Below are 18,285 nucleotides of genomic sequence, written 5' to 3' on the forward strand. Positions count from 1 at the left end.
ACGTGGCCGAGCCAGATATCCCTTATAACGCCGTATTGTTTCATTAAAACTTTGTGATTCTGCCGCTACAGTTTTCTTTACTGGTATACGCCAGTGATACGGTTTCTCCGACTTTCAAATGGAGATACGTGCACGCAATGAAATCACGAGTTTCCTTGAGATCATCGCAAAATGCATCCGCTGTACTCCTCACTCCTAAGAAATTCGGTGAATCAGGAATACGGAACAGTTTATAAGTAGACTCGGAAACTTTGGAAACTTTATCACGTCATTATCCTGCAAATTAATCAATACTGCCGTAGAGATTCTCCGCTGACTTATGCTGCCAGCTTAATTGCGCTTCCTACCCTCTGTTAAATAATAAAAAGTGAGCACACCTCGTTACTCTTTTAACTCGTTTGATGTCAAGCCCAGCAAAACTGTTTTCGGCAACAAATTGCCGGCTTCCATTACTGCTGCAACGGCGTACAAGCTTTTGCACCATCTGCACTACAAGGAGCTTCAGAATAATTAATATCAGGATTGACACGCACGATATTCTGCAGTATACAAAAAAATCATTATGTCCGCAGTAATTAATGAGAAGTAAAAGTTTTTGCACGTGGATATTATAAGTAGATAAGCCGTCTTCTTGTTCAAAATGTCTTCAATGTTTCAAAATGTTTCTACTCTTCACTAATTTATTAAAGACATTATTAAATTTTAAAATTATACTACATTAAAGACTTCAAAATTTACAACACGTTTAAACGATATATTATTTTAGTCGTTAACTGTAATCTATTTTCCACATTCTATTTAACAGTATATCATGGTACGATGTATCATATTTATTTAATTACATCCGTACAGGGTGTAAAATAGTAAATACGTGAAAACGATGTTTCCATCAGTAAATTTCGTGCAAAACAATGTGCAGACTCTTGTTCTACCGATAGAACACAACGAAAGCTCCCGGAGACTAAGTATCGAAGTATCGATACATTACACCATGCGCTTCTGAGAACGTAGATCGTTTCTCAATTTAGTCTAATTAATAAAATACTCAAATTTTCGAGATGAGCGGTAATGTCAAGTAAATGATCAAAATCAGCCAATAAATGAATTTATTACTACGATACTACTAATAATTATAATTCTATTGCAATACAAATGATGTTCTAAAAAAAAATGAATAATATTGAATATAATGGGATAGATTGCTATAAGATTTTATTCGAAGAAATTCCAATTGTAAGAAATTTATTGCATGACAATCATAAATTTTACTCGCGGCTGTTCTGTGATTATACATTAAAGCGTCGAACGATTGAATGATAGCGATTTGCCGATTGTACCGATCAGTAATGCGCAGCCATTCGGGTAAAGGCAATAAAGCTGAACTACACTGGAATCTACCTATTTTCAGCCGTTCTATATATTTATGTGCCATTCGTACTCTCATTCCCACATACTTTCCCAACATTGCGTGAGCTTTTATGGGGACGATAACGCCACGAACGAATATCCACGAGCTTCCGATAATTTGTCTTGTTGTCACCCACCCACATCTGCTGGCCTTTGAAAAAGGGTGGGAAAAGTTGGATGCGAACCGATAGTTGGGAAAACGACGTATCGCCCCGCGGGACTTGTTCTCCTCCTCGCGTTCATGTTCCTCCATGAAATCTCGGTTGTTGCTGCTGATTTTAGAGAAATGAGATAAGAGCTGATAAGAATTCCACATTCCACATATTATATCACAAAGACTATGCAAATTCAATCTGCTTAGTTACTTCTCGTCGTCTAAATGAAACTGTATTTAATCACATAGGTTACAATGAAGTCTATATTTATCTTTGTTTTTAATATGTAGTAATCCTATTTATACATATTTAAAATACACAAGTTAATTTCAATACTAACCCACTTTATTTCATCTTTTATCTAAAGCAAACAAAATGTTATTAAGAAGTGATTTATTTTCCTGCATAATTAATAAGAAATATAATTAAAACGGGTTAATTAATCAATAAAATTATTCCGAGTTTCGTCTTTCATGATATATATATGTGTATATATATATATATATATATATATATATATATATATATATAAATTATCGCGGAACTCATCATACGCACTGTATTAAATTTCATTCCGCCAGAAGACAAAACTGCGCGATCATTCAATTAATTCATGAATAATTGCGTATTATGTTTCGCATATTTCGTCGACGCGAATGGAAATTTCAAACGTTTCATCGTAATGCAATTCAGAGGAATTCATCCTCGGTATAAGGAGTTTTCGGTGGTAAGAAGAAGAAATGCTTTCTTACCTCTGGAGAAGATCTCTCTCTCTCTCTCTCTCTCTCTCTCTCTCTCTCTCTCTCGACATTGACGCTCGTTCCTATCTCTCTGGAATCATCGTAATTGGCTTTATTAACCGAGTCCTCTTTTCGTATCCAATTTCAATTATCGTCCTTGGTATTACGTGCGCGAACGCGCCTTCTGAGCACGCCGAAGAGTTTTTGCGCGTCTCCTCGTATTTTAATCCCTAAATTAGAACACGCAATTACAGCACTCTCTCGGTTTCGCACAAATTGTAATTTGAATATTAAAAGTTGGCTGTATAATTGTCCGTTGATATTATCGTTGATATTACATATGACTTTATCGTTTGCTGGTGTTATAGATTAAATTATTCGCTTTTTTTATCTCTGTTTATAAAATTTTATTATTTTATTTACTTTAAAAAATACTTAGCAAACAAGATTTAATGGAAATACAGATATTTTACAAAAAATTTATATAAAATAAAAAAAGAATTTGGATAATTTTATAAGAAATAAGTGAAAATTAAGGAAATTATATTAACAATATTTATTTAAATTACTTTTTATTGTATAATTATCTAATATAATGTCTTTTCTTGAAGTTTATCTGCTCTCTTATTATTATTATCTTATTAAATAATAATAAATGCATTATATTATATATAATAACTTCACTCATTAAAATTTCATCGTACATTTTTTTACTATACTGTTCCTAATAATATTCTCTTAAAATATTATGAAATAAATTATTATTTATTATTTTTATAAAATTTTACCAACTTTTTGATCAACTTCAGATTTTTTTTCTATCATCAAGAAGAGGCTTTTAAAAGATTATATGCATACGCAGCAACTTATATATTCGATATGAGTTCAAATGTCATGAACAAATGCGTATGTGTCTGTACGTTACACATATGTGCTCACTGTTCCTCTGTTTTCGTTCTCATTTCTATCTCTTGATAATATATTGAATCGAGAAACTGCCCAGCTGCGTCTTACATCGTGCACTTCCTTTTCCTTTAAAAGTGCCGTACATGTATTTCTCACTCAGCTGAAGCGCGTAGCTGATCAAGCATATCGATGATATAAAAGTTATTTTGAATGATAGCAGCAAATCGGTTAAATGTATTCTGAAAAAAATTACTTTATCGTAAAAAAAGTGCAAAGTACAATATATAAAATAGAATATAATATATATAGTATATATATAGTAATATATAGTATATAGTATATAAAATAAAATGTAGTTGAAACAACGTTGAGCAAACCACATAGAAATTAAATCTTATCAACGTAATTGTTATTATAATTCCTCACGAGAATTTCCTCCTTCCTCACGAGAATTTTATAACTGGCGAATATGTCAGCAAAACTGTAAAAATATAGAATAGAAAACTTTTTATCTCTAATTATAATCACAAAATGTTTGTATGACATTTTCAACATTGCTATGACGTGGAATGTACAACTACAGCAGCTAATTATGCTGTTTTTTATTAAAATTGAAAACACGAAAAATAAGAAGAAATTCAAATTCCCCGCTGTCCACGCTTTCGCCGTAATAAAATGTAAAGTAACGAGCTATTACTATAACAAGAGACAATTGCCTTTTTAGCTCTCCATTTTCCAACTTTCTGGCCGGACGACTTTTTAACGCTTCTCGAAAAGTGAATTAACTCATAAGCGTTATTAGGTATTTAATAAGAGTACGCTAATGTCTGCGCGGACACACAGGATAGTCGGTGAAAGTACTGGCTAAAGCCTGCGAGATAAAAATTTCATCTAATAACTCCGATTAAGGGATTAACCTACATTATCCAGACAAGTTCGCGCGGCAATATCGTTCCGCCCCGGGAAATTCCGCGCTTTTCGCGCAATCTCGCCCTCCGCAAAAGATCACTTCCCGTCTCCCCCTCCCCTCTCCCTCTCTCCCCGTTCTTTTTCCACCTCTTCCGAAATTTCTTTCAGCCATAACATTTCGCGAATCACGACATATTTGGCCTCCTTTCTCACGATTGATTTCTTCTGCACGGATTTCCTGTTCGCGAAAACCGTAGGGAGCGGCTAAGGCCGAAGATCGATTCGCGGGTCAAAAGAAAGTCGACGATTTTTGCGACGGTGACGAAAGTTAAAAAGTCCTCTCGCTCGTCCATTCTACTGTTGGTTTATTCAGCCTCCTGGCTGTTTATTTTCGCGAAATCGGCTTTTGTACCTCTGCGATGATACCGTCCATCGCCGAAAATGGAGCAGGAAATGCAATTAAGGTGCCGCGGGGCTCTACCATGTTTTCCGCTCGTGCGCCGCTACGCCTTTTATCTCTTATTCTCGTTCGATATCTGAAAGAACGCGCGCGCCGTTTGATATGTATCTGCCAATTCCATTCTCAAACTATATCTCGCGCATAGAGTCAGTAGCGCAGCGTATCCATTGTGCCTTCAGTTTTTGATATTTAATTTTTCATGTAGCCACATATTCTAGTTTATCGATATCGGGTGTGACAGAAAATAATTGAGAAGCACTAGACGTTTCTTTGAAAATAATATATCAGAAACTTACCTTTTATAAGTATCTTTAACGCACTTATTTACATGTATAATTATATTTTTATTTAACGTTCAAGTTCCTTTTTTTAATTAAATTTTTTTCTTTTTTTTTTGGTTAATTTTTCTATTTTCTTTCATATTTCTTTTTTGCGTTTTTGTTGCTATTGTTTTATTGCAGTACAATTTCATTTTAATAACAAATACTGATTAAAAAGTAATAATTATCCCTATAATTAAAATTCTACAGCAATTAACAGTTCTTGTAATAAAAAGAAAGTTGTTTTTCGTAATTTTTCATCTGTATTCAACGTAGAGAGAGACTAGCAGACCTACCATGCCAAGATTCTACTATTTCAAACAATAGCGTACTGTGTCATATGACGCGAAATGCCCGAAAGTTATCGCCGAACAATACGGACAACAAAATGCCAAAATTGGCGGGCCGAGAAAATAACGATGCATTTTTGGGAGGAAGTTCTCTGCTGGCTTGCCGTTTTCGCGGCACGTTTTACAGCGCATTGTGACAGCCTATTTTTCTTCCGTTCATAAATACGACTGTGCTTTATATCCCATCATATCGTCGACCTACGTCGACGATGTTTTTTCAAAGCACTGGGAGCGTCGCTGGTTTAATTGCGTTTCCATGCGAGTACGTTCCCCCGAACAAGCGGTTAATTAGTCATTCGGCCGCGACAATGCTGCCCGAAACACGGTCGCTGCAGAATTTTAAAACTTGGCCACCATTTATGCAATACATGTAATACGCGCCGCCGCCGTGGCGCGTAAATTTCGTCTCGTGACACTCGTAATTTTAACTACGCGAACGCATAAGTTTTCGAGCCCGCGCGGAGTCGCGTAAACGTCGGTGCAGCCGGCTGTAAATAAAATTATTGCCGCTACGAGAGTGAAACCTCGTGGCTGAGAAAAGTTTCTCGTAAAACTCTTGCCGGATGGCACTTCGCCTGATAAACGCGTCGTTCGCGCGACATGGCAATTATCCGCGCCGAAAGAGAAACCAGGCGCCGCCGATCATAACGCGAACTGCGACGGAAAATGTATAAGCTGAGCATATAACGTTATTTCAATAAAGCTAGAAGCATTATAGAAACATAAAAAATATATATAAACAATTTCTAAAAAATATTTGGGAAATATATATCTTTTCCTATATTTTTCCTCAATAAAACTATTCGCGAAATTGAAATACTGAACATGAAACACTGAAATATTAAATATACACGTTAAATATAATTTTAAAGTTAATATAATAAGTTGATATAATTTTAAAATTGTTCTAGCTATTTCTTTTTAAAAGAATATGGAACTTATATGATTAATAAGTAAAAATGTTTCAGAGATAATAAAAATATAATTTGGTGTTAATTTTAAATCTCTAAGTGTAAATATGATGGTAGGTAGCTTTCGGTTCGTATGGTAAGAAATAGAAAAAGTATTTCTCAGTAAAAATATCTTCCGCGTGCTCGCGGCAAAGCAATAAAAAAGAAGTACCGACTAGAGAAAACAATGCATAAATTTATTAGAGGAGAAGCAGAAATCCTGCGAGGAGCTCACACGATGTCCTCGGGGGTCCAGGGGAGAGGCAATGGTGAACACGTGGTACGCAGGAATGCTGCGGCGACGATAATGATGGGTACTTGAAGAAAATGCTGAGAGACTGGAGCAAGCAAAGTACAATATAGAAGAAAATGGGAAAAAGAGTATGTCATAGACAGATAACTAATGTAAGGCACACAGGCTGATTAACCTTATTGAAGATCAAAGGAGATTAAAGAAAGAAAATGCTTTAATACTAATAAATTGCATTTTCAACGTATCGATAAATGAATATTTTAATTTTATAAAATATTTAACTTTTTCCCTCTTGCTAGTCATCAATCGGTATAAAAGTATACGTGTAAATATAATGAAATGGATATCGAGTAAAATAGTAAAACATTTACATACTCGTAAAATTGTCAATAGTGCTTTTACTGTTACAACACACGGTAACACACTACAGTCAATGTTCTGTAAATTCGCAGATTCCAATTCGATGATAAGTGATAGAAACAGTTTTATATCAGCTGCTATCGTAGCGTGAATAATTTCACATGCGAGATTATTCCCCAAAGTATCGTATGAATACCGAAACCCATCACATCCCGTCGATAAAATGTCGGCCCCTCGGGTCGGACGCATCGCCAAAATCGTAGAATCGACTCGAGAAAAAAGAATTGAATGTTTTTCATCGCTTATACGACGATAGGGAGAGAAAGAGAAAAAGAGAAAGTAATATCGAGCACGTCCCCTTAGGCATGGGTAAGCTGTATTCGACGACGATTTCTAAGGTTTATTGCAAGGATACGAGTCGTGGAAGAGACATAGTTCGCGGGTACCCTCTTTTTGATACAATTACGAACTCGACCCCTTCAAGAGATGGTGATATTTCTCAGCGGCGAGGGTGCCTCTTCAGGGGACAGTGCGGATCGCTCATCGTTTCTAAAGATGGAAAAACGCAGATGGAAAAAGTTCTGAATGTTGAAGAGGCAACACACGATCACCAAACCGCGCAAGTGTTAACTTAGGACAAATTGAAAGCTCAAGGGACAGACGACTAACTTCAATTTGACTTCCTGCTGGTTTCCATTCACCCTGTTGGCCCTAGCCGCTCTTACTCGAAGCATAATCGGTCGCTTACCTTCACAAGTGAAGGAACTCGTGACAAGAACTTTAAGGAGAAAGCTGGGAAGGTATGATATCAACGTGGTAGCATCTCAACGTGGATATTTGAACGTAGATATACGACCTCTTTTAAAAACTATTTCCATGAAAAAATGTTAAATTTTTTTATTATATCTAACTTTTGAAGATATAAATGTATATAAATAAATACATAAAAATGTACAAAATTTTGTAGAATATACAACAATAATAATATGATTTTTTTAACTTTGAAATAATATTTTTTTAACAAAAATTGAATAAATGCTATCTTTTTTACAATTTTCAATTTTTTATAATATTCTGAATTTATCTTATATAAATTGATCTCTCAATAAATATTTTGTTTTAATATAAAATTCAAACTTTTTCAGTTTAAAGATTGTCTTCTTCATGTTTATCTATAAAGTTTCCTGAAATATCTTAATTTTAAGTATAAACTTGAAATTAATTTTGTATCGGGTTCCTCAAATTTTGACGAAGAAAAGCTATTTCTCATAATCTCTAGTTATATTTTACTCCAAAGAAAATATTTTATATTATTTTAATGTTTATCATTCATATAAAATAGGAAAAAGAAAGGAAATGGTAAAAATGCGAAAAACTTGAGCAACGAAATATTATTAATTCAACTCTAATATCTGTGGAATCTGCAAGAGCTACCTTGATTTTAATAAATACAGGGAATGAATAGATAGCTGCTACCACTTACTAACGCCTTGAAACAATGGCACCGCTTCGCGGACATTATCGCAACTTTGAATGAGCGTTGATGCTTATCGTCTTGAAGTACGAGTAAGCGAGTGAATCCTCGCATGGATAGCGTCAGAACTTTGCGGGATGTATCGTTTTCCCCTAAGGGGCAGTACGATTGCGTGCACCATGATTTCTCTCTCTCTCTCTCTCTCTCTCTCTCTCTCTCTCTCTCTCTCTCTCTCTCTCTCTCTCTCTCTCTCTCTCTGTTTTCCCAGAAATTCCAGTCTGACGTAAGAGATTGTCGGAAAATATTTTCGCCAGGTCATCGGTTATATCAGTCCTAACTCGTACAATAAGTGGCCTCATGCATAATAATCTTATGATGACTTGCAGAAACTGTAATATAATTTTAATATATCTCTCTGTCTTCCTCGGATGCGCGGTCTCGGCGAAAAGCTCGGAACATCTTTCCGCCAAGCGCGATTACTGTCGTCGATCTTTGAAGGCGGCCAAAGTGTGCTGTAAAAGTTAAAGTTATGAATCGTTCTCCGCGCTCCGTCAATGAGAATATTTACACTTCGAATGTCACCGAATATTATATCGTTAGATTCCCCCTTGAGAATCTCTCCGGGGAGTTTGCCGCACGTCGATGCATGCATACCGAGGCGTGTCTAAAATCTCTAATCGGGATACGTACGTTAAGCAGTTGCCTGTCATCCGAAGCGCCACGTGATCGATCTCAAAATTGGAAATTAATGAATTAATTAACAGTCTGTTATGTTCATGCACGAACGAGAGAGAGTACAGTATATTTCGTCGTATTCGTACACAAAAACAATTCCGCGAACAGATTTCTTTTGAATTAAACAACTCTTTCACAAGTGGAATTCGTTTAATGCTACGGTAAACAATTTCTCTACCTGATTGTTTTCGTGCACGAATTACCTATTCGTCTAAATGGAACGTCAACGCAAATTGAAGATTGATTAATTTTATACTAAGACATTTAACAATAAGACACAAAGTAAAATGCCGACGTATAAAAATTTATCGCAATATCGAAACATAATAACGCTCGTTTTCTTTTTTTAAAAGAAAGATATTAGTTTACATTTTTGTGAAATAGCATGCTATGTAGAAAATTTCTTCTTAGACGTTGCCTCGCTTAGTAGATTTAATAATGAATTGTTACGAAGAAAGAGAAATTACAGCGCAACAATCTTTAAATTTCAAAATATTAAATTCTACAAGAAACCGAGTATTTTAAGGATATAAATTAAGATAATTGGAAAGAAAATTATTTAAAAATCTGCAATTCTTAAAAATACTTAAAAATATACGATACTTAAATACTTAAAAATATACGATTACAAAACTTTTTGTGACACTCTCAATTATTTTATGAAATAATATTGCTAATTGTCAGTTCGATAAAAAAACAATTTTATTGGCAATCCAATCTTTATAGCTATCTATAAAACTGTCTCTCGTTTTTAAGTTTCCTACTACGTTACGCGTAGAGAGCATCACGAAAATCGCCGATAGCGAGAAATACGGGCTATCGATCCGTAATTTCCTTAAACGACGGACAATATTCGGCGAGAAGATTCAAATCTGTGTCGCTATCGATCTAAACTCCGCGGCGGACAAAGTGCAGCCCCTCCATTTTCCAGCGAACGATACGACGTGGAATCGTCATGAGGAAATTCGTTACTTTGACAATCGTTCCCATCGAAGCTCTTTCTAACGGCGCACAATGAAATGAATCACGCTTGTAGGCAATCGTTCGCGATTCATTTAACTTGCTAAGAGAAACGTCTTCCGGAAACGTTGCGGTGCGTTCCGAGTGCCATCCGGGAAAAGGAATTTTCTTGGAGAAGACCCATTTTCGGGAAAGACGTACCGACGCAGTTGAATACAACTTGCGAATTCTCGTCGTGCTTTCCTCGTCAGCGCCCGTCGTTGACTAGCGATCGTTAACACTCTCGTAATCATTATTGTCTGTACGCACCATGAAACTAAATGATATCAGGCTATTCAGACAACGTTTACGACATTTCTTCGTAATTTCACTTAGAAATTTCGCTTCTTATTTATAAATCCAATCTTAATATTACTACGCAGTTAAAAGAACAGATAAGTTAAAATAATTTAATATCGTAATTATTATAATTTTCGATATAAAACAAGTTATAAATTAAAATTAAAATTTATATAAAAGACGAAACCATATAAAGTGATAGTAAAAGAGAATTGTGGAAAAAGAGAAAGAGAGAAAAAGAAAGAGAGGAATGAAATAGAATGTCTAAAAATATCAAAACATGTTCCGAGATTAGCAATTAAAATGACGTCAGTGTTTTCATGTACATATAGTTTGATTATAATCTCACAAGTTATTAACGAGAATTAAACCAACTTCAACTTCGGCAATGTAATCAAAGTTGCAAACAACAAATATTTGTTAACTAGTAAATAATTAGTTCACAATTAAATTTAAATCATAATAAATGTTCTACGAGGACTCCGCGTGGAGATCTTTTTATGAAGTTCCCAGCTTTGTTCGCAGCAGGCGTAATCCTGGCACGTAGATCACGTGTGGCACGTAGATCACGCACCTGCATAATTCACAGGTCGGAATCTCATCGTAGGTGCGTGAGAATGTTCAAAAAAGCTGAGCCCTGATAAAAGATAGCTCATCACCGCATGCATGAGCTCGACAACGCCCCGCCGTCCACCACAGCGAAGCGGGGCTGACGAAAGAGTGGCAAAAAGACTTGCCCCTCGCCGCAGGTACATGGACCATCTCCAAGATATTCGAGCAATTTCAGCCGTAGGAATATTCATGAACACGATGCCGCGGTTGCTGGCTGTACTGTTTCGCTTCTATTCACTCTGCAGATGGCTCGGTCGAGGTCAGAAGGCTTGCTTTACGAAGCAGGAAATCTGTACGGATGAGAGGCCGCTTAGGGAAGAAAAAAAGAGGCAGTTGGAAATCGCCTAGGAGATTTCCCGTGGAGTGGAAAATGAATCGAGACCGAGGTCGTTACAAGGAGGGTTGTTAAACAGTGATATCCGCGCTTCTCAATTAACTGAAGTGCGTAGATTGAAGAGCTGATGGTTACTGTGCAATTTGTTGTAACTGTTCTATTAACTACTGTTTTATGTACTTGAACAAAATAACAAGATAATCAAATCTACGAATAAATAAAGAAAGAGTAAATTTTTTTTTACATATTACAGTGTATTAAAGAAATACATGATTTTTGTAATATTTCATAAGTATATACGAGTAATTTTAACTTACTTTAATAAACTCTCTTATCTGATTATCAAAGAGAATAATATTCTTAAGAAAAGTGGCATAAAAAAGGAATTAACTGTATTATGCAAATTGCTATTCTTTTAACTTGCTATTTCAATTACTCGAAGCACATTTAATCCAGCCATAAAGAAAAACTTAAGGACGTCTCTGCGATACCGGTTGAAACTCTGAACCTTATTCTTGCGTAATTTACTTCGCAATAAAAAGTGCCTCGTTCAATCCGGATGGGAATTTTTTTTTTTTTCCGTCGAGGAAAATCAAGAAAATCTCCGTCTCATTTCGACTTCATGGCCTCGTCCGATTTTCCGATCCGCAAACGCTAGCTCACCAAGCCGAAATTCTATCGACAAACCTCTGTAGTCGACGACAAGAGGAAATTCGAACGGTAGTACGCGCGAGACAATTTGCGGAATCGCGATCGCCTTGAGGCTGGGAAATCGAAAACCCATGATTGCAATTTGCGCGCGCGCGAGGGCTGTGCACGTCGCGGTAACGTGGCTGAGGACTGCTTGCATTGTCGTGCGATGTGCCACGTTTCTGCGTTTCGATCGCGTTGCATGTCTCGTTGGATCCCGAAGACGTCTTGAGACGTCTGCATAAATCAGTGGTATTGTAAACCGCATTCCATCAAACCGTTGTTCCAATTCATCATTAAATCGTCCTTGATTCTTGAAAAATAATGCCATTATTAAGAAAAAGGAGCAGAAACGTGCAGAAGCGTGGTTTAAAAAGTTATACCGATTCTGCACAATTTCATTAAAATTCTTAACTGCTCGTTATAAAGTTATATAAAAATTTATTAGGTTGATTTAAATTTATTGTAAAGGAATTAAAATTTAAAACTATTCAACAAGGTAATAATAACTCTACGGAGGCACAATTAACTTATTACAATTCATTTCAAATTTTCCTGAAGATAAATAAAAAAGCATGCTGGTCGATACGCGTCAATGCAGAAAAGTCATTACACTGTTTTCATGCTAGTTCAATCGCTAGTGCTGAAAAAAACTCGAAACACAATATTTGGTTGTTACGAAATTGGGATTCCTGCACCGATTTTGATAGTGCGTAATATTGTAGGTGTATTGTTTTACTGTATTTATTTCATATTATCCATTCATATAATCCTTCGAAATGTTTTATTTTATTTCGAGTTAGAAGAAAATTATGACAAGACATTTATATTACTTATAACTTTTAATTAACAGTTCTAATTTAATTGAGAATGGTCATCGAAGGTGATAGAATAGTGTTAATCAGTAATTTCTATTCCTTTCTCTTCACATCATCTCTTGCATCGAAAATCTCACGAAGGTTGAATTTACGACCGAGAACAGATTCAGTAAGAGTCATTGGATCCCGGTCATACATTTCGTTTCCAGAATTTTTCAAAAATTTATCGAGTTACATTAAGATCTATCACCTCCCTAACGTTCATAGGAAGAAGAAAAGCAGACCTAGTTTTAGACAATCTGATAATATTTAACTATATCTAATAAATACAACTTGAATAAATAGTTTGTAAGTATTTATCGCTATGGAAGAGCAACGATAAATTGATACAGTTTCTACAAATTTGAATAATTTCGGGATAATGAATAAATATCCAGAAATTATCCTGTTCTAATGAATTATTTAATAATCATCGATCTATTTAATTCATGTGCTAAATATATATTCGCATATGATTATTATTGCGTTTTTTTCTTCTCTTTTTTTGAAGATCTGATATCTTCTGTGGATCTGATATCTTCTGTGGATGATCTTCTGTGGAAAATACACATTATGTGTATAAATCTGTCACGGCATCATTTATTTTTCGTTAATAGCTGACCACTTTAGTCCATTAGCCTACATTTATGCTTTATATCACTTAATCAAAATAATTTACGTAAAAATTGCTGCTTAAATTCATAAAAAATTTTGTCTTTGCGTGCAAATATTTTATTACTTTTACGCAGCTTTAAATTTTTGTTTTCGTGTCATCGATCAAAATATCCATTAATAATAATTTATGGGAAAAATAAATCACAGAGATCCATAGAGGACGTTAGTGGAATCGGTTATTGTGAATTATGATTTTCTACTATATCCTATCTACTACCATCTCTATTATATCTACTATATCTTTCATTTACAATATGTTAGCATCAACCACGATTAGCTATTCCCAAATTCTAACACGTCGGAACAGTGGATGACAATGATGCATGTGTCGAAAAAGCACTATAAAAGACACTCGCGCGCCCGTCTGACAATCCTAATAATCGGCCGCACACTCCCGATCGAAATAAAATCGTAGAGCGCGTCGCGTTAACGGGCCATTTGGATGGAAATTTACGCCGTTAATAAGGTACAAAGCTCTTAGCAAACGCAAAAAGCGCCTACCGCGCCGACGGAGGCTAGATTTATGGCCACAGTTGGAAGGGTGGCCATGCCATGGTTCGACAGAGGTTAACCGTTTTTCCGGTTTATTTTCGTTGCAGGGCGACCCATGGTTCATCCGCCGAGTCAGTCAGTGACGGCGAACGAGGGCGAGCCTCTGGACATCGTCGTCGAGTTTTGTGCCCGGCCGAGCTACACAAAGGTTTTCTGGATATCGGAGGAGCATGTGTACACGCCGGACGCACCCTCCCGTGATGGAGTTCGAGCCCTCGCAATCGAGGTAAATTTGCATATTTCGCTGTATCAAATGTTACTCGCGTATGCCTGCGCGCCTTCATACGAGTTCTATGCTCGCACGAAGGTGCCCGTGAAATTCATATTACGTTAATACATTTAGTCTCGAGAATTGCGCTGATTTGATAGCTTGCCATTCACGTTTAAATCCATCGAGTTCTATACCGGAGTTCTATCCTTAGTTCTACCCTCCTATCGGGGGTATGCAAAAATAATTCAATAATAATCTCTGCTTTTTTTCTTTTTTTTCTCTGAATAAAATGACATTTCAGAATATACTATTGGTAGTTGTATACATATTTATTTGTAACGATTTTGATAATTGTAGGGGAGTGTATGTTATTAAATGCATTTTGAAATGAAAAGTTAATTGAAAATAAATTTACAAGAAGAAACACAAATCGATTTCAAAAAGTATTATTTATTATTTATTATTTATTCTTTTAATAAAATCCTTTTTTTAGCGTGCAGTAAATTATGAATTTACTGAGAATAAGAACAAATTTTTTATTATTTCGAAATTATAACTTCATAATCTGATCAGTATGTTTTTCGTAATAAAAACATTTTTATTTTCATGCACTTTCGAATAAACTAATTTGTTGTACTTTCAAACATATTTCAATGGTTGCATTTTCATTTTGCAAGAGGAAAATAATTATAAATAACAAATATAGAAATTGTGGATTTTATAAAGTAAACAACAAATATGTAACAAAATTGCACAAGGAGTATGTTGATCACATATCCACAGTTTGTAAATATCATTTACATTGTTACAATATTTAGTGGTTTATGATAAAATATTTATTTAAGTATTCCTTATTCATATAAAATTATATGATGTACGTTTCATCGCAATATTTGAGATTTTTAATTGACATTTGACAATTAATTGATACTTCTATATCAATTACGAATATGATATAATTAGATATATTAACGAAGTCTACATTTTCTATTTGCCTATTAATTCAGATTTTTCATTAGAAAACTGAATGAAATGGCAGAATTTCATTAAAAGGCACAATCCGATTTACTCTGTTTTACCTGGACGATTTTTTTTCTTTTTTTCTTTTTTTTTTGGGCAATTTCGTGCTCTCGAACACTGTAAAAAAATGCCGCGCGTAAAAACGCAATTCGCGTGTCCGCTGAAAATCCATCGTCTTTTGTAACACGGGGAATGACGTTCGTACCCGCACGGGGATTACACGCTTCCCGAGGGCGTGGTTGGTCCTTCGACGCGAAAATTATGCCGCTATCCCGGCGGGAACGTTCGCGCGATATCCGAGATATTGCGACGCTACTCGGCGGGCAAGAGAGGGAGAGGGAGGAAGCTACGGAGAGAGCCATGCCGAGAAACCACGCCACGCTCGCCTTTCGTTGCGAGAACGCGCGAACGGGTGGGAGATGAAATGAAAGGGATGCAGAGGGCGGGAGACGAGCGAGGGATGGTGACGAGATACCACGGGAATGTATGCAGGCCGGTTCGCGCGTATGCATATACCCGCGCTTATTTCATTTCCACAGCCGGCGCACTTCTTTTTCCGCCCGAGCGGAGACGGAATCCGCGTGGGCGCGCGCGCGCTACGCGGAGGTAGCCACATCATAAAGGACGGATTAACCATTTTTCCAGGAGTGCCGAGCGGACGCGGACAATGCGACAGAGCTTTGCGAGGGATTTGCCGATGCACCCGGCGTCGCGTTTGTTTTTATTAACGTTTGATCCTCTTCGCTATGTGCGCCACGACGGGCGGGGGACGCTCGGTCCGATTTCGCGGTGCGAGTAACGATTGGCTCGGTCGATTCCATTGAAAATTGCGAACTTTATTGGGAAACGCGATGCAAGCATGATAGTATCATATATTGCCGTGTTTACATTACTAGGTACTGGCGTGCCTCCCGCTCGTAGAAAATATTTGTGAAATACATCTTATGGAGATTATAGCATCCGCGCGCATTACATCCCTCTCGCGGCATTAAACTTTAAATAACGCGTGGCGAACATAAAATGAGCATCGATGCGAAAGAAAATATTGTACCGAGAAATGATAAAAAGAAAGTATAATTGGTTGCCGATTGATGTGGCTTCTTTCTGATTATCGAATGTTACGATAATATTATCGGATATTATTAAAATATTTTTGAGAGTATACTTTGTATACACAAAATATTTCCATAGCGCCGCTTGCGTATCTTTTCGCGGAAGTACTCTGCTGAAAGCTATTACGTATAGTATGGAGATCCGACTTTTCAAAAACTTCTGTATGGTAACAGTAAAAAGCGGCTTATTTATTGCTGACAATGAGTTATAAAAACTGCAGCTACAAACCGAAGCGATTGCAATTAAGAGATGTTTAGAAATTTGTAATTAAATTTATTAGTAAAAAAATTGAATTATTGAATGGTTTTATTGAATGTTACTTAATCAAAATACTATTTGATTGTACTTTTCATACGAAGAATCAGAAATATATATATCTTACTTTGTTCAATATCGTTAATATTTTTATGAATAATATACGAAAAAAGAAGATGAAAAAAATCGATACAATTTATTCTATTATATTTAATGTTATATAAATAATGTACATTTTTATATAAGAAATAATTCCAAAGAAATTGCATCATAATAGAAGAATTTAAAGATAAAATGCTCTACATAGCTAAAGTTATTACAATAAATTAAAAAATTTTTAACTATGAAAGCGTGATAAGAAAAGAAAATCGAAAGAAATGACAACGGAATGTTAGATGGAGGTAAAATGAAAGGAATGTTAAATATCTCTAGCAGATAAGAGAACAATAAAAAGAGAATAAAAGAAACTAGAAGTAAAAAGAGTACAGCTTAAAATAAAGATGGAAGTTCACAAAGAGAATAGGTTAATGGAGAATGGAGGAACGCCGAGGAAACCTTGATTGAAAAAGCTCGAATGGGCAAAGTAGAATACGTTAGTAAAGGAATATTGAGTAAAGTAAGAGAAACGGACGACGAGATAGTTTGGGAGGAAAAGGAAAAATGGAAGTCAAAAAGTTAGAATGCGTTAACGGACAAAGTTTGAATAAACTAGAGAGAGAGAGAGAGAGAGAGAGAGAGAGAGGGGGGGGGGGGGAGAAGAAAACAGAAAAGATGAAAAGAAAGATGGGATAAAAGCAAACATGATATAGCGTGGTAAAAAAAACAAATATGGAAAAGTATGAAAAGATAAAACGAGATGAAAATAACAAAGAAAGGAAGATGGAGAGGAAACATAGTAAGCGAGATGATTCGCAAAGAAGAGCACGAGAGAGGAAAGAGGGATGATACGGGCACAGCTCGTGAATAGAGGATACAAAAAAAACGGGTCGACGGATGGGGAGCGTGGTCCTGCGTCGTGCCGAAAAGGGATGGAAGGTCGAAGGGTGAGAGGAGATCGAAACGCGCGGGGTTAAATGGAGCAAGAAACTGCGATTCCTTGCATTTGAAAAACTTGCGAGATCCCACGACAACTTCTCCATCTGTTCCGAATCACGGCGAAATATATCGTCATACGACGACGCTAGTTTTGCTCTTATAAATAGCATAAGTCTCTATAATTCAATTATGCAAATATATTTCTCTTCGATCCTCCATAACATCGGTAAAAATGCGATGCAAACGATATTGCCTTGATATTAAAAGATCATACGCCGTATGCATATCTTTAACAACACAATAAAAAATAAAAAGTTATATAATAAAAGAAATAATGTTTGATTAACTATATCTAATAATAAAGGAAATCAGAGATCTTAAGTCATATCAATACTCATCAAGAACAAACTCTATTTTTTTTTTCATCATCTTGTACAAACCATCACTATTGCCTATTAAGGTCAATTATCCCATAAACCGGAAGTTCCGTGGACCTATGACCAGTTTAATACGATTGATTTTTCCATGAACAAAGAAATGAAGTCGGAGAAAGAAGAGAGTCATTATAGGTACTAATGCGGAAAGTAATAAAACGTATTTCAAGGGGATGAAA

At 35.9% G+C, this 18,285-nt stretch overlaps 1 protein-coding gene and 1 long non-coding RNA gene across 6 annotated transcripts in view; one reads left to right on the top strand and one right to left on the bottom strand.

The window, feature by feature from the left end:
- Window positions 1-18,285, top strand: part of tei (irregular chiasm C-roughest protein teiresias) — a 317,350-nt gene that overhangs the window by 295,894 nt on the left and 3,171 nt on the right. For all 5 annotated transcript variants that reach the window (XM_089080500.1, XM_089080497.1, XM_089080496.1 and 2 more), the window contains exon 10: window positions 14,086-14,264. In XM_089080500.1, the coding sequence (XP_088936626.1) occupies window positions 14,086-14,264 (179 nt within the window). The remainder of the gene's footprint in view (window positions 1-14,085; window positions 14,265-18,285) is intronic.
- The window catches only part of LOC148936121 (uncharacterized), a 36,805-nt gene continuing 20,484 nt past the window's right edge, over window positions 1,965-18,285 (bottom strand). The window contains exons 3-4 of the long non-coding RNA XR_016140004.1: window positions 3,095-3,689; window positions 1,965-2,532 (exon numbers count right to left, since the gene is read on the bottom strand). This is a non-coding gene — a long non-coding RNA (uncharacterized LOC148936121). The remainder of the gene's footprint in view (window positions 2,533-3,094; window positions 3,690-18,285) is intronic.

Source organism: Pogonomyrmex barbatus, unplaced genomic scaffold (assembly GCF_055798465.1).
Source record: "Pogonomyrmex barbatus isolate J1 unplaced genomic scaffold, ASM5579846v1 scaffold3, whole genome shotgun sequence".
NCBI lineage: Eukaryota > Metazoa > Arthropoda > Insecta > Hymenoptera > Formicidae > Pogonomyrmex > Pogonomyrmex barbatus.